The sequence below is a fragment of the Gymnoscopelus braueri genome (genome assembly GCF_963280865.1).
Source record: "Gymnoscopelus braueri genome assembly, chromosome: 4".
NCBI classification, from domain to species: domain Eukaryota; kingdom Metazoa; phylum Chordata; class Actinopteri; order Myctophiformes; family Myctophidae; genus Gymnoscopelus; species Gymnoscopelus braueri.
In genome coordinates, this window is record NC_137605.1 from 12,951,183 (window position 1) to 12,974,544 (window position 23,362).

Consider the following 23,362-nt stretch of genomic DNA (forward strand, 5'->3'; position numbering starts at 1 on the left):
AATATAAAAGCAAGCTTTTTTTCTCCCTAGACCTCATTGTTGAAGCAGCTTTTCTAAGCGGTTTCTAGCCTGTGGCTTTTTAAAGCTTTTTTAAAGCTGAGCACAGCATGATCTGAGTAGGCGGGGATTAGCTCATTCTGCAAAAAAAAATCAAACCATGTCTCGCAGCAGACACAGAGATGGAGGAGTTCCGAATATATATATATATATATATATATATATATATATATATATATATATATATATATATTTAAATAACGGCTGTATATGTAATATTAATGGTGATTTGGCAAGAACATGGCACATTTATGGACTGAAATGAAAGGATGTGTAACCAACAAGTCGTGAAAGCAGTGAAAAGCGGTTGTATTCCGTGACAGGCTCCTGTCTCCACCCCAACTCTCCCGGGGGAGAGTAGACAGAGCTGGGGGAGTGGCCTGCCACACGGCCCCCCATCCCCGGTTCTCACCGGGCGGAGCGGGGTATAGCAGCATATGTGACCACTGAATGCCGGAGGCCGAACGTGGACTAAACACACACCTACAAAAACGAATATTAAAGGTACATACTACATACTTTCATTAAATTAATGATGAATTCATTATAATCTTTATCACCGACACACAAAGTGTGTGTGATGATGATCACTCTGGCCTGCTCTGCTCTCGGTGAGCAAGAGGAGCTCTGAACAGGCATGTGTGTATATCGATCTCTCTCCCTGTGTGCGCGTGTGTCAGTGGTGGAAAAAGTACTCAAATGTTTTACTTAAGTAAAAGTATCAATACTGCAATGCAAGTAAAAGTCCGGAATAAAAAGTATATTCTAGTGAAAGCACACTGTGTGTGTGTGTGTGTGTGTGCATAGGCGCCGGAGGCGGGGTCACACGGTCCTCTGTGTCCCCCACTTTTCAGCTATCGACTTCTTTTTTTTATATATAAAAAAAACTTTTGGAAAAAAAAAACAAAAAAACTGTCTTTTTTTTTCTCTACCGCGCAGTAGCTCCGCAGCCTCCGCCCACCCCACCGTTCGCATTGTCAAGCGGCCCCAGCCAGACATGCTAATTGCCTCTAATAAACAAGTCTTGATCACTGTGGCTGTGCTAAACATGTTCTGCAGGTTTTGGGGAGGGTGTCATTATTGAAATGAAGGGTCGCTATGCTGTGTCCCTCAACTCCCTCGTCCTGTGTGCACTAACAGTCACTCACTGCATGCACTGAATACCAGTGGTGGAAAAAGTACTCAAATGTTTTACTTAAACAAAAGTATCAATTCTGCGAAGTAAAAATACTCTGTTACAAGTAAAAGTAAGGTATTCAAAATGTACTTGAGTAAAAGTAGAAAAGTATTGGTATCAAAATGTATTTAAAGTACCAAAAGTAAAAGTAGGCTACTCATTATGCAGAAGGTCCCATTTCACAAGTTTTCAAATGTGAAAAAAAAGTTTTCTAACCCTTGATACTTTTACTTAAGTAAAACATTTGAGGATGGAACACACTGAGGGATGGGTAGAGTGTTGTTAATGTTGTTTTATGGTCATTTAATGAATTAATTAAGCAAAAAAATCGCGTGCGCTTCGCGCGCGTACATGCCCGCAACGCAGTGGGTGGGGGGCGGGGGGAAGGGGGGAGTCATGACGTCGTCGCTGTCCCCCCACTATTTAACCCCTTCCGGCGTGCCTGTGTGTGTGTGTGTGTGTGTGTGTGTGTGTGCGCACACAGTGCATGCGTTCAGAAGGCTCTGAACAGTTGGTTGGCCAATAGGCTCTTAACCGCAGCTTGTACAGTATACGTGAGAATTGAGGAAGTAACATACTTGTCTTCACAAGAACTAGCACACATGTGGTCAGTTGACCTCCTATGTCCCACAGACAGTTAAAACCGTAACCAATGGCAACAGACATTTAGCAAATTATGTAGAGCATTGGTTTTCAAAGTGGGGCCTGGGGACCTCCAGGGGTCCTTGAGAGGTTCCAGGGGGTCCCCAGCAAAAATGAGGAACAGTTGAACCACTTAAACACTAACAATTTTACACTTCAGATATTCTGATTCAGATATACAATAGCTGATCTACAAGCTCACATGTGAGTAGGGTTGGGACCCGGAACCGGTTATTTTTCCGATCCAGTTCCGAGATTGAAGAACCGGCGCCGGTTCCATCTATTTGCATCCCGCAAACGGTTCCTGGAATTTCTCATCTGTCTTCATTTGGCTCAGCTGTGTGCATGCAAGCGACTGTGGTGACGTTACGCCACCTACACTTGTGAGTGGGTTGGATAGCCCACTGATCTAGGATCAGAATAGTAGTGTCCTTTGAGTGTGACGGACTGCATATTGTCAGGACAGCAGCATATCGAACACACAAAAATCCTCACAACACAAGTGTGGTTGGACTTTACAAGAGAGGAAAATGAGCATGCAAAGTGCATGAAATACAGTGCAATCCTTTCGTGCAAAGGTGGTAGCACGTCGACTTTAAGTAAATCTCTCCACCAGAGACACAAAGGTTAATCTTATCTAGTCATTGTACCGTGTCGAGTCTCCGAAAAACTGTACGAGCCAACTCTCCGTCTCCGCCGGTTCACTCGCCCCTAAACACGGTCGCCCCGGATCGCAACGAACGGTCTGGGTGAGCGAGCTGCTCCTAACTTTCTCGCCCCTAAACACGGTCGCCCCGGATCGCCCCCTGAATCAGCATATCTTGCAGAAATCGCTTTTGAACTGAACAGACTCGAGAGTTCCCTGCAAGGCCACAATGTACTTACCATTTATATTTCTGTATGACAAAATGGAAGGCTTCCTAAAAAAAGAAGAAAGTAATACAAAATGTAAAAAGAAAGTGGAGGGACGAGGCCTAGTTTAACCCATTAAGACCTGGAACGCATCTGTGTCACTTTAGATTTCTTAAGCTATTCAATGCATTAGGGGGTCCCTACTTCATCTCTCTCATGTGTCGGCAAATATATATATATATATATATATATATATATATATATATATATATATATATATATATATATATACATACACACACACACACACACACACACACACACACACACACACACACACACACACACACACACACACACACACACACACACACACACACAGCTCTAATGATTAGTTAAGTGAGACAGACAGATGGACTGGTGAAAACACTGAGATGTTAATGATAATATAACATTAATACGGCTTGGCGGAGACAAAAATGAAATGCATTGTTTACTTTAAAACATTGACATTTTTTTTCTCATAATTATAATTAATTATAGATCTGCTATTTTTTAAGAATCGTGAACATTTTTGCAAATCTTTTTTTTTTACATTTTTAACGCAAATCTTTGCTTCTGGGGGTCCCTGACCCCTGTAACAACATATTTTGAGATGGGGGTTGACGGCCAAATACATGTCATTTTGGGTGTCCTTGACATGAAAAAAGTTTGAGAACCACAGATATTACATAAGTTAAAAAAAAAAAACTGGTAGGATTTAGAAGACATTTGTAGAATCCCCCAGAAGCAAAGATTTGAGTTACAAATGTTTGCTTTAAAAGTATATATTCAAAGATTTTTCACACATTTTAAAGATTTTTTTATCAATAGCAGATCTACAAACTCATAGTGCGGCACTCGGTGCCGCGCTATGAGCTTGTAGATCTGCTATTTTTAAATAGCCAAAGAAATCTAAAATGACGGAGATGCGTTCCCAGTCTTGGATAATGGATTAAATCAATATATTTGGTTGGGAACTTTACAGGTCTTTCCTCAATGCAAACTGCGGTCAGATATAAGGAACAGCTAGAGCAAAGCTATTGAGTCACAGAATAAAATAATACCGGTAAGTAGTGATCGAAAATACATTTGATCAGCTACATATTCAACCAAATTGGTTCCATTGATCCGAGCCGGAACAGGATCAGGTGATTGATCATTGTGGCTAAGAAGCTAAGGCGAGCACACAATGAAAATAAACATGCTCTGGAAATGCACGAGGCCCAGCCATCTGATCACTTAACACGGCAGCCGAATAAGAGGTGGGTGGTATAATCATAGACATATATAGGTAGACGCCTCCTTCGGCTCTGAGGCATGTGTATCTTGGGCGCCATTTTAGCGTAGGAGAGCTTCCCTGAAGCTTCCGCGTGTGTCACAGAAGGGGGCGTTCGGTAGGCCAATCAGAGGCAGGTGGGGGCGGGACAACTAGATTCTGACAGGTCTTAGAAAAGACGCACTGTGATTGGCCTGTAGTCAACGCGCTGTGAGCGCTGTGATTGGCCAGTAGTCACTTTGAGTGTCCGTTTGCCTACGTGAAAATGGCGGCCGCGATACAAGTTGCTCCAACGAACTGCAGAGGCCAATGAGGTATCTAGGTTTCTATATCTATGGGTATAATGCTATCAAGATTTTCAAGTGGGCCGGCCCTGATCCAGAAAAGGTTGGAATTCACTTGTAGTCTCAAAATGCTGTTTCCCCTGGTGCCATGGTTCATGATAACTCCCCTTGTAGACCCTGGTGCCATGGTTCATGATGAACCCCCTTATAGACCCTGGTACCATGGTTCATGATGAACCCCCTTATAGACCCTGGTGCCATGGTTCATGATGAACCCCCCTTATAGACCCTGGTACTATGGTTCATGATGAAACCCCCCTTATAGGCGGCACCTATTTCTGACTAGATGTTATGCCATTTACATTAGTATGTTTATGAACTATTAAGAGGTATAAATATAAATACAAAACAACCGTCGCTGTCGGGCAGAAATGAGTTTTCTCGTGAATGAATGCCCTATTGATCTTACTAGTGTCACACAAAAGTAGCTAAAGTAGCAGATTTACAAGCTTAAAATGTGTCCCATCACAATCCGTTTTGTAGATCTGCAATGTAATTAGAATCCTGAAAAGTAACCGTTTTGGAAATGTGAGTTTTTCACCCGACAGCAACGATATACAAAAAGAAACCAAACAGGCCATCAGGGATCAATCAAACTAAGCAAATAAAATCAACATCTCAGAACTTTTTAATGCTTTTAAGCAACAAAGTATTGATTTAGACGGACATGACAAGTCACATACATGTGCAGTATAACAGAAGGAGCAGCTACTGAGCAAGTGGACAGTCTTCATAATTAGATGGTGATGAAATTTAACTGACGCTCGTCAAATTGGAGTTGATTGTAATGACAGTAGAGTGAGTTTCAGAGATCATACAGAGATGAGGAGCAAACTGAAGCAGTGAGACTCCTTTCAGTTGAACACAACAACAGAGACCACTGGTGCTACCAGGAACAAGAGGCTAACGGTAGCACGTGTAGCACTAACAGCAGTGTTTGGAGCGCTGCTTGAGTCACCGTTGCACAAGTCGTCCCAACAGCAGTTTGCTTTGGTGTCCATGACTCCGGGTATGATGGCACTTGACACGCACATGCCCTTTGAGGCACAGCCCGCTACGTTCATCTCTTTGCCTCCCATTACCACTGTGAACACACACAAAAAAAAACATATCTCTCTCAATTTAATTCTCCAAGTCTAGCAAAAAATGCTTTCTTCTGAAAAAACATTCTTCTGAGATTTCAAGTAGAATATTTGGGTAAAAAGTAAAAGCAGTTGTATAAATTCAAAAGCTTATCACCTTTTGCTGAGATGCAGTGATCCTCATCACCAGTATATGGTAGAATGTGGGAGCAGTCGTCACCTTTGCAAGTGTAGCACTTCTTACCGTTGGGAGAAAGGATGACAGGAGCTGTAAGGGTTGCATTATTTTAGAAAATGTCTTCAACCCTGAACCTCATGTACAACAACACAACATTCATTCATTCATGTGAGAACTGTGTAGTTAGTTCAACCACAACCTTATTGTAGTTATCTCCACCAGGCCGAAAGGCCGAAAAGCGGAGATTATGTTTCCGCCCCTGTCTGCCCATCCCTCTGTCCGTCTGTCAACAGCTAATCTCCGAAACCACTGGACCAATCAGTGTGAAACTTTGCTTGCCCACTCCCAGTGGTCTTGTTGTTAGAGTGTCCAATCAATCCCCATCCGGGTCATACCAAAGACTATAACAATGGGTCCCAATGCCTCCCTGCTTGGCACTCAGCATTAAGGGTTGGATTGGAGGCTAAGTCCCTGTGACAACATACAGTACTAGCGTCCTATCCAGGGGGTGTACTTGTACATCAAGCTGCCTCACACTACAGAAACAGGAGATAGGCACCTGCCCCATGGGCCACAACATGGCTCGGCAAGGCTTACTTACTTATAAATACTTACAGTATGTGTGAGATATTGAACATTACGGAGGTCATGTATAGTAGATACTTACGTGTGGGATGTTGGACGTTGCAGAGGTCAGTGGTGCAGCACTCGCTTAACATGGTGAATCCAACGTTCACTGAGCCAGTAACACACAGGTCAGTGCAGTGCTTCGTTTTAACGTCCATTTTCACGTCACCTGAAAACAAACAAGATATTAGTCTTTGTTAAATAATGTCTTAATCATACTAGAAGCTGGTTGTATTCTATGAGAGACAAAAATAAAACACAGAGGTTATAACTGTATCACATTCCCAAGTATGACCTGATTGTTACTGCTCCACATTTATCAGATCCAGGACATTGTGTCTGTCTCTCAGTGCAGGTTCCGGTAGGTCCAGGGATGCACTCATAACATCTCAACCCATAGCCTAAAACGACAAGCAGAAGACAATCAGATTACAAGGTAAACATATTATACATTCCAACATGCATTCAATAATGAACACAGGTTACATTGTGTGGTGGTCCAGGTAAGCTGCCTTTCATACATTCAGCTTGCAGTTGGCAGGCTTGAAGTTTGAAAGTGAAAGTCATTTCCACACTGTAGTGATAGGAGTTGTTGAGGGCAACAAAGGCTATAGCTTGAATATCCACCTCCAAGCTACACTACAAAACCTGTCAACTGAACAGTAGCAAGGTCACACTTTTGGGGGCGTGACAGGCACAAAGTCCTAGATTCTAAACCAGTTATTCACCTGTGTGACAGAATGGAAGGCTTTCTCAAATAAATAAATAACAAGCTGTAGGGACCGAGGCCTAGTTTAATATGCACATTTTATACAATGGTAGGGGGTCCCTGCTTCATCTGTCTGTCAGCTTGGAAAATTTGGAAAATGGAAAGTTGGAAAATGTTGAAGACCCCTGGTCTAGCATAATGAAGACCCCTGGTCTAGCATGATGAAGACCCCTGGTCTAGCATAATGAAGACCGTTGGTCTAGCTTAATGAAGACCGTTGGTCTAGCATAATGAAGACTCCTATAATAACATTGTCATATAACCTTTATTAATCACTCTAAATATACTGACATGCTGATATGCTTTACATGTTCTGTTGTTTTATGTGTCTGTCTGTCTGTCTGTCTGTCTGTCTGTCTGTCTGTCTGTCTGTCTGTCTGTCTGTCTGTCTGTCTGTCTGTCTGTCTGTCTGTCTGTCTGTCTGTCTGTCTGTCTGTCTGTCTGTCTGTTTGTTCTGATGTATATCCTGTCATCTGTCTTGTTGTTTACTTGTTTTGTCATATCTGATATTGTTTGTTGAATTGGTTGTTGTAATTGCTTTTTGTTGTTTAATGTTTTGTTTCCCCCTCTGTTTTGTTTTTGTTTTGTTTAGTTTTTTTGGAAAATGTCTATACAGTGTATCATGTACCTAGTATCTAGGGTCCCCTCTAAAACGAGATACATCTCAATGCTACATCTCAATAATAAAGAATTTCAATATATATATATAATCCTGGTCTAGCATAATGAGGACCGTTGGTCTAGCATAATGAAAACTACAGTACTTGCACTTGAACTACAGAATCTAGCAAGGAGTCAAAGACCTTTCACTGAAGGGGAGAAAATAGTTTAATGGACAGTAATGATTTACATTTTGTTGATTTTTCCTTTAATAAAAATGATTTCGAAACTGAATGTAAATACCGGGTACAGCTGATTTATATATAGATAAATATTTTAATTCATTCATTAATAAAAAAGGTAAAGAAAAACTAAACATAACAACACCCAAAAGATAGAAACCTTAATAAAACAGACGTACCTGTTGGTAACAGCATAAGCCCAAGGATGAGTGTGATCAGATGCATTGTGTTGAACAGAGAGGTTCAAATGAAACACTGAACACAGTTACAGCTATAAAGACTGTGGAGGGGCCTGGTCTCTGGATGAAAGACTGAACATGACACTTCTCCTGAACCATGTGATTCATGGCAAGGAATCTATTGAAAGGAAGGGACGCGCTGGACGCCCGTGACACGCCACGACACTCATGGGTGGCAAACCTCGCACCGGAAGTTCAATAAATACATTGCAGTGAATGAAGCCGGCTGGACCAACTTGGGAACAAACACTATTTCTGAACGATTGCGACGTTTGTGCACATACATCATTTTATTGAGGCATCTAAACAGCGGCAGGTATCGTTTCTGTCTCGGAGGTATCGCGAGATTTGGTTGCCAGACAGGAAATGGTGGACAGTCTTGCGATACTTTGGTACTTTGTGCTCTTTAGATACCTCTATAAAGTTATACAGTGCGCACATCGAAAAGCAACACAGCAGAAAACAACGTGTGATATGTCTTCTTTTATTTTCCTGAGCCGAGTATTTTATAAAAGTCTTAATCGTTCAGAAATAGCGTTTGTTCATAAGCTGTCCAGCCGGCTCATATAGACTCCAATGTTATTTCACCGAACTTCCAGTGTGTCTGTGTGACAAATCTGCCGGCTGGAATTGCAGGATAGAGATAATGACGTCGATGTCCCTTCCTTATAAAATAAATTCCTTGATTCATGGAGGGAGGTGGACAGACTGCCACCATTCCACAAGCCTGTCGTGTGGATTGCTGGTGCAAGTAAGTCTTCATTCTCTTCTCTGGTTCCTCACCTTTCAGACTCTCAGCTGGAGAGACATCATATCCATCCATCACCAACAAAGTGGATACAGTCACAGTTATCTGGGATGCTACTAAGGAGCTGCTTCAGGTACTTGCAGTTCATGGACGGTGATGCTACCAAGATATTGGTGATGCTGGATGAATGCCATGGCAACTATTACCATTACAACAGGCTTGTTGATTGGTGTCAGTCTCTCCACTTCCCTCCATGAGCTGCCAATGGATGTCTTGATTGCAGCCAGGTAGTCAGCCTTCTTCCCCTACGCATGTGTAGCAGGATGGGCGTTGTCTCCCACTCTACCCACGGCCCATCCTCCTCCCACTAATCAGTGGGCTGATTACCAGCAGTATTTAAGCAGCACACTCTCTGCCCTCATCAGTGTCTATTTTTGTTGTGTGCGGGTCCTCAGACCGGTTTCCTCTGCTGGCCCGTCGGGCTTCAGTTGCCACGCTTGTCCACGGCGTGTGTGTGTCCTCACTGTGTTGCCTCGGACAAAGCTGGCCCGTTGGGCTTCAGTTTGTTTGCTCACTATGCATATACACAGTCCCTGTGTGCAACTGTGTCTCTCCATGATAGCACTTCCCCCTCGGGTTGTCTACCCCTGGCTGTGGGTGTAACTGGACCACACAAAGTGTGTCCGCGTGCACTAACTGTGCGTTTTGTCCTTGAATGCGCGGTAGGTTTAAATCTGTCTGTCTCTGTTCTGTCTCATTGATCTTAAGCACTATTGAATAGTGGGCTGATACTGCCGCTTGTGTTTCTAAAATATAATCACTCATTCCTTTAAACTTTGAACTGTTGTCTTTGACTTATTGTGTCTATCTTATTTGACTGAGTCCCCATCCAGATTTCCCGGACACTAACTGTTGAATGACAAAAATGTTTGCTGAATATAACTCTGGGCAAAGCTCATTACTATTGATGGAAAAAATACAAAGAACGGGTGTATTTTTAAAAATAAAACATTTGGAAAGGTTTTGTTAACTTGGTGTTGTCCGAACATTACATGTTACTTGTGTATCTGGGAAGCATTTATTGACAGTCTACACAACCCACTGAGGACTCTTAAGAGAAAGAATCATGTACAAAAATGGCCACAAATATTGTTTTGCGATGTTTCCGGCAGAGCAGACCTCTCATTCAGTGAACCTTAATGACCAAATTAAAAGAAAACAAAAGTATAGCATGCCATGTCATGTTTCTTAAGCTTTTGGGCCTTTGGATCCCGACTATACGGCCGGCCATCGATTCTCCTCCCAGTGTGGAGGAAGAAGGCATCAGTGTGTACTGTGATCCCTCCCTCTTGAAATGTATACTCATTGGTTTCTGTTGTGTGTGTAAGCCAGTCGCTGTCATTATAGGCACCAGAGCCAGGGCTCGCTTGCCAAGCTGATAACAAATAATTGGCTTGTAGGGCAAAACAGGGGCAAACTCTACAGGACAGGTCTCACAAGACACAGTGGCCCTCATTTATCAACGGAGCGTATAAACCGGCTTATATTTTTCCATATATTCGGCCGTACACCAACGTCGAAGTCACATTTATCAACGAATCCTATACAGGCAATCCTAGCGTACATTGGGTCGCAGCCTTGATAAATGTCACGGCTGAAAACGAGCGTCATTTAAATAACACGCCCTTAAATATTCTCAAAGCGGCCCGATTTTACGACATGAAGAACCAGATTACGACCAAACACATCATGAAAAGCCAATAAGAAAGAGTTTCCCCCGCTCGCCTCGCCACACACGCACACGCTTCTCTCTCTCTCTCTCTCACACACACACACACACACACACACACACAAAACACACACAAAACACACGCACACACGCCCGCCCAACTCCGTAGCGTAGCGGTACAATCTTTGTCACGTAGGCAGGCTTGTAGCCTACATGAATGACATATTATGATACCAATCACATCGCCATGAATGCGTTTGTATATTCATTTATTTAACCCATACCGAGCAGTGCGCGTTCGAGTTACCCTAAAATAAAGGCTATTCCCATTTCCCAGTGAGACTCGGACCGTCGGACGGGCGAGTCCCGTCCCGCGCCGCATTAATGAGAGATAGCCTGGAGAGAACATTAATGGATGAAGGCTGGTGTGTGTTTGACTGTGGGTTAAATGTCTTATCTCCCGGTGGCCATGAAAATATAACAGCAGCGCCGTTGCACTGGACTAAACTCCCAAAAATGCGCTCGCAGAAGCGCTCGTATATTTTGAAAATAGCAGATCTACAAGCTCACAATGCGTCGCGATGCGACGCTTGTGAGCTTGTAGATCTGCTATTTTTCTGCTATTTTCACTGCAATCTTATCTGAATGACTGTTAAAGCAGTTTGTTTAAATTACTTTATAACATTTTATATTTTCACAGGGATTATTTATTAGATATACATTTTGGAGTGGATTATGTGTCCAGATGCCTGTCAGACAGTCAGACAATGCTGCTCCGCAGGTCTAGAATGGAATAAACGGGCGCAGCCAAAGTCAACAACTGCTCTCGACCAGACGTGAGATCTCAGCGTACGGTAGGATGAAGCCAACGTCAGGATATATTGATAAATGCCGAAAGTTGCGGTGATCTCGCCGTACGCCCATTATTTGGTCTGCGCCACGTTGATAAATGAGGGCCAGTGAGAGCACAAACAGGGCAGAGGCTGTGATCGTGACACATATGTGCTATTACTATTTGCAGCTTTCACCCAAATGTAGGCCCAAGTCAAGTGAGTAGAAATGTTCAGATGATTCGAGCTGGTGGGAATGCTGATCATTAGTGCCCTTACATTATTATTTTGACAGTAGGCTATGGCTGCAAGTTGGTCTTGATGTTCATTAGGAAATTTCCATTCTGACCAGCTGTGTTTTTAACAGTTTCACTTGTCCAAAGATGTGGTTTTCTGTGTGGGTTTGTAGCATGCGTGGTCAGCTGAAAATATATTTATACTTCCCATAATTAGTTTCATTTTGATACTCATAATAAAAAAGCCCTCTTTCATTTCCTCTTCTTGTGTCCAGGATCATTGTTGTGAAACCTGACAAAACATGTCTTACTCATTTCTACTTGGAACGTGTGCCTGGTAGAAACCCAAATGATCCTTACACTGAACTACACCATCATGCATACAGTATAACTATAGCTATATGATCCTTACACTAACCTGAACCAAACCCATGCCTACAGTATAACTATATGATCCTTACACTAACCCAGGGCAGGAATTACACGGCGGCCACGGAGGCCATGACCCTCGTTGCCCCTCTCTTTGACCATCGAAATATACATGCCCTAAAGGCCACAGTGGCCGAGGTGCCCCCCGACTGCACTGCCCACGCTGATTTCACCGTTTCCCCTCTGCGCTATATCTTCCTGTCAATACGGTAGACACCAGTTGTCTGGTTGAGATTCTAAATACTTTCTGGACAACATCAAGTGAAACGCTGTACATAACCAGTTGTAGGTTTGATTTCTAGCCTGTATTCCAGTTTAAAATGCTGCAGATCAAGCAATGTTTTTGACAGAGAGAGAGAGAGGAGGAGAGAGAGAGAATTCAGTAGTACGGACCGATATGCCCCGATGTATTTTGTGTGATGTGATTGGCCAGTGGTCAACACGCTGTGATTGGCCAGTGGTCAACGCGGTGTGATTGGCCAGTAGTCACTTTGAATTGCATCGTGCCTCCTCTAAAATGGCGGCCGCGATACAGGTCGCTCCAACGAACTGCAGAGGCCAACGAGGTATCTAGGTTTCTATATCTATGGTACACACACCATTTCTGTTTCTCGCTGGGTCTGTCACCACTCCCCAGCCATAGCGCACGGCCAGTGAGAGACAGCTGACACTCTATCCGCTCTTTTCTCTGCCACAAGCATTTGGAAGTTGGCTTGTGTCTCTTCCAAAGTACCGGTGTTTCCTTAGCTTCACTGGCGACAAAAATAACTTGAAGCTGGGCTGGATGAATAAGGAAATACAGCGGAACGCCGAAATGAGTTCGGGATGTCACTCACAACATCTCGGTGGCATCGTACAGCCGACTTTAGGACAGTACCCCCGAACCTCAGAATGACGTCATGAATATTGTAGTCTGGACAGAGCTGAACCGACTAAAAGGTCTAGTATGCAGTGGCCTTTAGTGTATTAGTTTATTCTGCACCTGGCTTTTGATGTGAACAGTGTCATACACTCGTACTTTGACTGAGTGAGTGAGTGAGTGAGTGAGTGAGTGAGTGAGTGAGCGAGCGAGCGAGCGAGCGAGATAATAAATACAGGGTGCTTTGTGTATGTACACCAGAGAGGATATAATTTATAAGATAATTAAAATAACATTGGTTTTATAATGTATTGTATGCATAATAAAAGTATAGTAATAATAATAAGTAATGCAGGCAGGCTATACTTACAGGCAGGCAGGCAGGCAGGCAGGCAGGCAGGCAGACAGACAGACAGACAGACAGACAGACAGACGCACACACACACACGCACACAAACACAAGGACGCACGCACATGGTGCACGTTCAGTTGACTGTCAGCTAGACAGGTTCGTTTATTTATTCGTTTGTTTATTTGGATCCCCATTAGCTACTACCTTAGCAGCAGCTACTCTTCCTGGTGTCCACGAGGTGTTGTGAAATGGTTTGTGGTTTGTTACAAAACGTTTTTCCTACTTCCCTTCCTTCACCACCACAGTTGTTGCTGACGAGACATATTTAACATTATTGCTGACAGCACTTCATGAGTCTTGTGAAATAATTTGAGGTTTGTCGGAAAGTGTCTTTCAACGTTTTCTTTCTTCACCATCGCTGTTCAGATTTAGTTGATGACACAAGTTATATTTCTCATTCGACATAACAAAACAATTATTAATTGCATGTCCTTTCTCTCATGGCGTCTGTTCCCAAGTTCATTCTACTGATTTGTTTCATTAGTAGCGGTTTAAAAGCTGTGGTTTTAATAGCAGTAAAATATTGTAGCGACCCCACAAAAGACCCGGCCGTAACTTGCTCCTCCAAGCTCATTATGAACCTGCTATTTTTTTTTCAATCCTGAACATTTGTGCAAACCTTTGAATATAGGCCTATATATTTTTAAAGCCGCCGATCGGCCGCCGATCGGATTAAAATGCTTTTTATTGAACAATACGGGAGATACGGGTATTATCGCGGGTCGGCTCAACTTGTAACATCCGTGGCTCGGGGGTAAGCACTTAATATTTGAAATCTTTCTGAACGTTTATGTACATGTGAGAGTTGTAAATGTCCAAAAATCGAAAACCAGGAACAATCGGTTCCATATGACTGTCATGTTTCAGGGCCGACTAGCTCCAGACTACGACCCCCCCAACGACTCGCTGTGAGCTTTTACATCTGCTCATTTTTAAATAGCCATGGTAACAAATGAGACCCCCCGGAACCCCTCCAAGGACCCCTGGGGGCCCCTGGACCCCACTTTGAGAACCAGTGCATTAAACAACCACACTTTTCATGACCCTCATTCTGTCTTTTAGGCTACGTTCACACTGTCAGCACTAATCAGATGCCTTTGTTTAGTCTGAACAGCAACAACGAAACCACAGACTACAGTGTCATGTTGCTGCTTGAGATTTCAGGTCAATAACTTTCATTTTATGTTTGGTAAAAAAAAGTGTAAGCATTTTTATTTTTCTATTAAACAAAACATGATTTATTCCCCCAAATACAAAACACCATTTACAAAACATAAACACAATGTTTATGTTTTTTCCTCAAAAACAAACAGGACTCAATTAAACTAAACAAATAATAAAGCAACACATCCGAACTTTTAATGCTTCTAAACAAGAACTTATATCAGAGGGAACGACTACTGAGCAAATGGACAGTTTTCATGTGATGATATAAGTTTAAAGGAAAAGCATTTTTCAACATTTTTCACAAAACAAAAAATCGAAGAAATTCCATTTAAAAACATTTAAGAAATAGTGAAAATAGCCATGTCACGATCTGCCCCAGTTCTGTCTGTCCTGCCCTTTACTCCAGGGGCCAACCAACATTGATATTTTCACAAATTGGTACCACCCAAGGTGACCGTACAATTTTCGTATTTTTGTCTTCCTATATGTCTCTAGTTTATATTTTGGTATGATACATCTGCCAATCTAGTAGCTTAATGAAGTAGTTATCACTCTCTAAACAAACCTACCCCCATATAAAACTGTGATGTGTGTGAATGATGTAAATGACTTCTAGACAATACTTTTTGTAAACCAATGGTCTTATAAACAGTTGACCCTAGGGTTGTATCAGTAGAATCCATGTCTGCAGAGGAAATGTTGGTATTGTGCATATTTAATGAGATCATTTGCTTATTTGAATATGTTTTGTGGAAATAATTGCTTGATATGTAAATACAATTACAGTTAGATATTTCAAAAAGTGTAAAACACATGAGTCATAAAAAAAATACATTGTAGGAAGGAAGCCCTGGTCCATATCAAATCTGACCTCTGCTATGATTGGCTCCCGGGGCAGACTTTGGTCATGTCTGGTTTAAGATGACAAGACAACTACATTGGTTTTATTATATTTTTACACTGCTGGGTCATTTTAATTGCAGAGGTTAAATCCCTCTTCTCTATATACAATGGTTTTATGATTGAACTTCATGAATTCATTCTTTGTGTGGTTGTTTTGATGATTTTACTGCAACCTGTGCAGAGATAGAACGGAGCCCTAGAGACTCCTTAAACTAGATGGCATATCGTCTAGGTTTTAATCAAACGTAGCTGCAGCATATGATTAACAACAGTACTTGTAGGACAACAGTACTTGTAGGATTAACAGCAGTGCTTTTAGAACTTTTAGCCCTAAAATCAGCATTGTTGCACAAGTCACCTTCACAGCAGTCAACCTTTTCTCGATCTTCTTGAAGATCACAAACGCTCTTTGAGGCACAGCCCGCCATGGTCACATTTCCTTTGTCTGTGTCTGTGACAAAACAAAACAAAATAATCTACATATTAATACTCCACTATTAAAGGTTTGAGAACCAGTGACATAGAAAACCGATTGACACACACACACACACACACACACACACACACACACACACACACACACACACACACACACACACACACACACACACACACACACAAATATTTATATTTATATGATGTACGGGGTCATTACATTACTGTCTCTACTTAATGTAATGCTCCATGTCTAGAAAAATCATTGAACATTCTTCTGAACTGAGGAATGTAAGTTACAGAAGGATGTTCAATGACCGGTTACAGTATAACCACATGTATACATACATAATTGTACGGTTTTACTGTACATTCATTAAAAGCAGGTCTGTCTTATCAAGTTTGTTTCTAGTGTTGACAGCCAACACTAGTGGGGGAGTGGTTAAGGGTGGGGGAGTGAGGTGAGTGATTAGGGATGGAGTTAAGTACCTATTGTCCCTCCCATTGACACACCCATTTCTGGGCGGTGTTAAAAACATTGGAATATTTGCAGGGCATTTTCTCTGCTTTGGCGTCTGATTCAACACGTTTCAAATGGTCATATCTTCTTCAAATATTTTCCAATTTCACCAAGAACCCCTTCTGTCTCAAACCACTGTAACCGGTCAGGAGAAGCATCATATAAATTAATACGCTTATTACCTATTTCTGCACTGATGCACTGATCCCGATCTCCAGTACATGATAGAATGTGGGAGCAGTCGTCACCTTCACAAGTGTAGCACTTCAAACCGTTGGGAGTATTGTTGATAGGAGCTGTAAGGGTTAAATGTATAAAATGTCATATAGATGATGTGTTCAACCTTTAACCTCATGTACAAAAGAAACAATATTCACATATTTACATGTAGGAACTGTGTAGTTAGTTAAAACACAAGTTTATTGTAGTCCTCTGGCACAGCTGAAAGTTATTAAATGAATGTAAAAACACCTTAGAGGTACAGCATGTCTTCATAAATGTCTCACCCTCATTCATATCATATGTACAGTGATTATAGTGTTTATCATTCATGTGTACAGTAATTATAGTGCTTATCATTCATATGTATAGTGGTTATTGAGTTTATTGTTCATATGTAACGTGTTATAGTGTTTATCGTTCATATGTACAGTAGTTATTGAGTTTATCATTCATATAGTGGTTATTGAGTTTATCATACAGTAGTTATAGTGTTTATCATTCATATGTACAGTGGTTATTGAGTTTATCATTCATATGTATAGTGGTTATTGAGTTTATCATTCATATGTATAGTGGTTATTGAGTTTATCATTCATATGTATAGTGGTTATTGAGTTTATCATTCATATAATAGTGGTTATTGAGTTTATCATTCATATGTATAGTGGTTATTGAGTTTATCATTCATATCATATGTATAGTGGTTATTGAGTTTATCAAACATATGTATAGTGGTTATTGAGTTTATCAAACATAGATTAAAACACACAACATATGGTTATAATGTAGTTACTTACGTATGATCGTGTTGCAGAGGTCAGTGCTACAACACTGGGTGATGAAAGTTCCCTGTTTAAAATGCACTGACCCATTAGCACACTCATCATCTGCCTTGCAACTCTTCTCAGTAACATCCTCGTAGTTAACTGGATCTAAAAAACAAACAAGATATTATATCTCTGCCAAATAATATCTTAATCATACTAGAAAGATACAGTAATATATTGACAGAGTTTTACCTCACACAAATTAATTGCAGAGGTTATACTTCTGTTACATACCCACATAGTTTCTGGTTGTTGATGCACCACATTTATCAGAACTATTAGAACAGTTCTGGCTTTCTTCAGTACATTCTCCTGGAGCTCCCGGGTCACACACGTAACATCTCAAAGCATATCCTGAGACAACAGATAGAAGACAGTCAGGTTACAATATAAACTAATGTAAACATTAAACACATTTAATCATTCATGTGTATTAGGAGCAGTGTGTTAGTTAAACTATTCTGCATTTTGCCACTGTTTGATTTATCCTCACTGAGGATAGTGTTGAAAAGTGTAAATGTATTTGGCCGCGGACCCCCATCTGAAAATATGTTGTGCCAGGGACCCCCAATTCCCCATACAAGATTTTTAATGTTAAATTGTTTCAAAGATATTCTAAATGATTCACATTTGAATTTCAAGATTTGTATTATCAATAGATCTACAAGCTCACAACGTGTCACATTGACATTGTGACGCGTTGTGAGCTTAGATCTGGTTAAACTGATTTTGATGCAGTAATAATTTCACCTCTTTTTATCCATAGAATGCCTACAGTATACTAGAAGGAGTTGTTGATACTTCCAACTACAAGAGAGCAACAACAACCAGCCTGAGTGTCCACCTGCAATCTACACCTGATATTATGTCAATAGAATCAAACACCACTATAAATACGTACATTAAGGAGCTGCTACGCTGTATTAATAAGAAGTTATTTTTGATTTTTGTTTCTTCAACATATTAAAGAAAATGTTCATGGTACTTGGTCCAGAGTTGTCAAAAAGCCTGTCAACTGAACAGCAGCAAGTTTATGCTTTTGGGCATGATGTCCTACTGTAGATTCTAAACCAGACTTCACACCCACAAATGTCTCAGAAATGTGTGCATTTCCTTATGCCGATGTGCGATAAAAGTTACATACTTATTCATGACTACTAATGACTTAATTTGCTCTTTTGCTTTTGGGTGGACACTGAAGGCTTTTGAGTTGAACAGCAGTGATTGTTTCTTTCTGAAAGCAGAGCAACTGGGGTTCTGCAAGAGAGATATTTTGATTAGGGAAATGAATTTAGCCATAAAAATGATTCTTTCTCCGTTTATCGTTTGAGGAGATAGCAGACAAAATTTCGGTGGAATAAAATTCATAACAAATAAATACAGAAAATAAAAGATAAAAACCCATTGAACCAAGACAGAATCAAACAGACATACCTGTTGGTAACAGCATGAGCCCAAGGATGAGTGTGATCAGATGCATTGTGTTGAACAGAGAGGTTCAAATGAAACATTGAACACAGTTACAGCTTCTAATAAGACTGTGAAGGGGGCGTGGTCTCTGGATGAATGACTAACACCCTTTCTTGAGAATTGGGACAAATCATGTCCTACCAAAACATTTAAATTTATTATTTATTAAAACAATAATTTAGAAAAAAGTTTAGTGAAAATATATTCTTAAAGGATTTATATATATGAATTACATACGATTTATAAAATAAATTGGTCTGGTTTCCTTATTTTTTTTTACATCTAAACTTGCACTCTGCCAGAAAACACCCTTGTCTAAAGGCGGTTTCAGACTGGATCCGTTTGAATCGAAGCGTTCCCGAGTACGCTTGGCTTTTCCCAGCTGGTCAGCATTCACACTGGCCAAAATCCTTTCGTACTCGACCATTTAATTTAGCAGTAATGGTAAATATGTGCCTCATGGGGGCGCTGTTGACTATGGGGCTTTGGAAGAGAGAATGTCATTCTCAGAAGAAAAGTCACTCTAGAGTGAATAATAAAGTTTGACTGTGTTCCTGACGATGTCTTGAGTTATAATAACAACAGATCAACAATACACAACCAAAGCAGTGTGTGCACTGGTCTTTGAAACCTCGAAATGTAACGTCGTCTGTTAATATGATATTGGCGTCACGGACGCATCCTTGGTATGACATCACGGACTAACCCTTGGTGTATTTATCCTTATAAATACGTTCGCCACACATGTGTTTTTTGTTTATTATTTTTCACGGCTCGTGCTACTCAAACACTAGCGGGATTATTATTTCTTGTCAACATTCAAGTAGAACAATGAGAAGGTATAACCCAGCTAAAATAATGCGTCATTATAACAAATATAAAAATGATATATGATTAGCAGTCCAGTCTGTCCACTTCCTTCTCTTGGTACGGATGGATTCACACTGCCGCGTTCCGTTCCCGACTCCGCAGCAATCGGACCCGAGACTACCTCCCCAGGTGGTTTCGAGTACGGTACGGTGATGCGTTACGGGGAACGGTTCGCTACGTTCACACTACCACAACATCTGCCATGTGGTCTGGAGTGCGCACCCGGGACCCGAGTGTGAAACGGATCTAAGACAAGGACTTCAAACATGTTTTTGTTATTTTTTTGTTAAAAGCATTAAAAAAGCTTACCATGTGTATTGATAACATAGGTGTAAAGGTCCTTACACACCGGCGAATATGCGAATATACGCAAAATTCGGACTCATTCCGAATAATTAAAAGACGATTTTTCGCTTCGCGAAACTGATGTGGACGCTTGCATTGACTTTATAAGGTTTTAAAAAAAACATATTTATTCGCATGAAGAATTCGCCCCGGTGTGTAAGGACCTTTAGAATGTACTTTTGCCATTAGTAGGGGGTACTAACCACCAAAAATGGCCAAATCGTTACGTGGCGGATAAAAGCATGATATTTGATACAGATGTCCCTTGGGTCATCCTAAAACATCCTAGAAGGGGTGCCCAAAAAAATCTTAAACAGGAAGTGAGTTATGGACAAAATTCAAAATGGCCACCTAAACTGTTGACCGTTGACTCAAAAGACACCAAAAGAATCTCCAAAAAGCAAAAAATCTGGCACATATGTCCCTTGGGTCATCCTAAGACATCCTAGAAGGGGTGCCCAAAGGAATCTGAAACAGGAAGTGAGTTATTGACTAAATTGAAAATGGCCGCCTAGCGTTGTCGATTGACTCAAAAGACAACTAAAGAATCTCATAAAAGCATACAATTTGGCACACATGTCCTTTTGGTCATCCTAAGACATCCTAGAAGGGGTACCCAAAAAAATCTTAAGCAGGAACTGAGTTATTGACTAAATTGATAATGGCCGCCTACAGTGTTATCTATTGACTCAAAAGACAACTAAAGAATCTCATAAAAGCATACAATTTGGCATACATGTCCCTTGGGTCATCCCAAGACATCCCAGAAGGGGTGTCCAAAAAAATCTTAAACAGGAAGTGAGTCATTGACAAAATTGAAAATGACCGCCTACAGTGTTGTCGATTGACTCAAAAGACAACTAAAGAATCTCATAAAAGCATACAATTTGGCATACATGTCCCTTGGGTCATCCTAAGACATCCTAGAAGGGGTGCCTGAAATTATCTGAAACAGGAAGTGAGTTATTGACTAAATTGAAAATGGCCGTGTACAGTGTTGACAGATGATGCAAAAGACACTCATAAAAAACAATCTCATAAAAGCATGAAATTTGGTACAAATGTCCCTTGGGTGATCTGAATGCATCCTAAGGGGTGCCAAAAAAGTTTTAATAGTCTCTCAATGGAAAACACTCCTCCCACACGGGCTGCACTGCTACAATATTCAAATCGAGCAGCCAATCTGGCATTTGGTCCAGAAGCCTGAAAGCTATGCAATCTCTACCATCTCCTGACAAATATGGATGGATTAAAGTCGCTGATTCGTGGACACCTTTATGGACACTCTTGCCAGAAGCTGCTTAAGTTTGTAGAGAACTCAAGTGTGGCTGCAGAGCTGAGCCCTTCTGTTCGAGAAAGTGTAGATGCCGGGATGCTGGGTTACCTTGCAGAGCATTATGCCAATGTGCTGGTAATTGCGAAATGGCACACATGAATACATGTAGTTACTAAACACTAATCACAAAAGAACAGTAATGATCAAGAAGAAAATACATGAGAAGATAGAGTGTAAATCAAGCAAGAAGATGTAGAGTGCAGAGAGTAAAATAAGAATATGCAGAGTAAGATAAGATGCAGAGTAAAATAAATAAGAATATGCAGAGAGTTAGATAAATAAAGAAGATTCAAAGAGTACAATAAAAAAAATATGCAGAAAGTAAAAAAATAATTGATGTAGAAATGAAAACAGAAGGTAGACTACAAAATACGTCAGGTTATGCACTGCATAACCTGTCGTATTGAGTCTGCATAATATGCAGACTGCCATGGTCAACTGTTTAAACAGCCATTTAGAATTTCTTCAACATGGTCCCTTTCTAAAAAGTTTAATAAACAAGCAAACAAACAAATAAATAACCCCTTCTAGGATATATTAAGAAGCACTCAATGTACGTACCAAATTATATACTTTTATGACGTCCCTTTATGTTTTCTTTTTTGTCAACTGCTTTAGGCGGTCACTTCCTGTTTAAAACCTTTTTGGGCACCCCTTGTAGGATGCGTTCAGATCACCCAAGGGACATTTGTACCACATTTCATGCTTTTATGAGATTCTTTAGGTATCTTGCATCATCTTTCAACACTGTAGGCGGCCATTTTCAATTTAGTCAATAACTCACTTCCTGTTTCAGATTATTTTGGGCACCCCTTCTAGGATGTGTTAGGATGACCCAAGGGACATATGTGCCAAATTGTATGCTTTTTGGAGATTCTATAGGCTTTTTGAGTCAATCGCCAACACTGTAGGCGGCCATTTTCAATTTAGTCAATAACTCACTTCCTGTTGAAGACTTTTTGGGGCACCCCTTCTAGGATGTCTTAGGATGACCCAAGGGACATGTGTGACACATTTTATACTTTTTGGAGATTCTTTAGTTGTCTTTTGAGTCAATCGACAACACTAGGCGGCCATTTTCAATTTGGTCAATAACTCACTTCCTGTTTCAGATTTTTTTGGGCACCCCTTCTAGGATGTCTTAGGATGACACAAGGGACATGTGTGCCACATTTTATGCTTTTTGGAGATTATTTTGGTGTCTTTTGAGTCAACGGTCAACAGTTAGGTGGCCATTTTGGATTTTGTCAATAACTCACTTCCTGTTTAAGATTTTTTTGGGCACCCCTTCTAGGATGTTTTAGGATGACCCAAGGGACATCTGTATCAAATGTCATGCTTTTATCCGCCGCGTAACAATTTTTCACTTAGTGCCCCCTACTACATCAACTTTTTTTCAAAATGTGTTTTGTTTTATAAAGGTTTTTGCCCTTTAAAGTTGTGTCCAAGATCGTTGTCAACTCTGTCAGATTTCTTCAAAAACATAATAATTGAATCAGGCAGGTTTTAGCTATATTCTAAGGTCCCCTGTCTCACTTCCGGGTTTAAAAAAAGGCGGGAAAGCTGTGAAAGCTCTGGTAAGCTTTTATTTTTTTTGATAAATGCACTAAATAATATTACTATCTGGTGTGTCCCAACCATAAAATGTCAACTCCGTCAGTCCTTCAAAATAAACAAAATAAAAATAAAAAGAAAGACAAAATTACAATTCTATTAGCATTAATAGAACCTAGGCAACTTTGAAATACACACAACAGATGGTTATAATGTAGTTACTTACGTGCCATCACGTTGCAGAAGTCAGTTTGAGCAGATTTCATTCTAATTTGCTACTATGCCTGCCTATGAATTTCATGGGCCTGGGTAGGGCCACCTGCCCTGTTGCGCAGCAGCACAG

At 40.8% G+C, this 23,362-nt stretch overlaps 1 protein-coding gene across 3 annotated transcripts in view; it reads right to left on the bottom strand.

Moving 5' to 3' along the window:
* Positions 1–4,995: 4,995 nt before the first annotated feature.
* LOC308083727 (phospholipase A2 inhibitor gamma subunit B-like) overlaps positions 4,996–23,362 on the bottom strand; it is a 28,715-nt gene continuing 10,348 nt past the window's right edge. Inside the window, exons 1-5 of one of the 3 annotated variants that reach the window (XM_080426055.1) lie at positions 18,879–18,983; positions 17,679–17,798; positions 17,415–17,549; positions 16,578–16,691; positions 14,619–15,891 (exon numbers count right to left, since the gene is read on the bottom strand). In XM_080426055.1, the coding sequence (XP_080282181.1) occupies positions 15,680–15,891; positions 16,578–16,691; positions 17,415–17,549; positions 17,679–17,798; positions 18,879–18,924 (627 nt within the window). In that variant the 5' untranslated portion in view covers positions 18,925–18,983 and the 3' untranslated portion in view covers positions 14,619–15,679. Of the gene's footprint in view, positions 5,475–5,629; positions 5,741–6,317; positions 6,447–14,618; positions 15,892–16,577; positions 16,692–17,414; positions 17,550–17,678; positions 17,799–18,878; positions 18,984–23,362 lie in introns of those variants that run through there. The other 2 variants (XM_080426054.1, XM_080426053.1) reach the window with 2 other exon arrangements.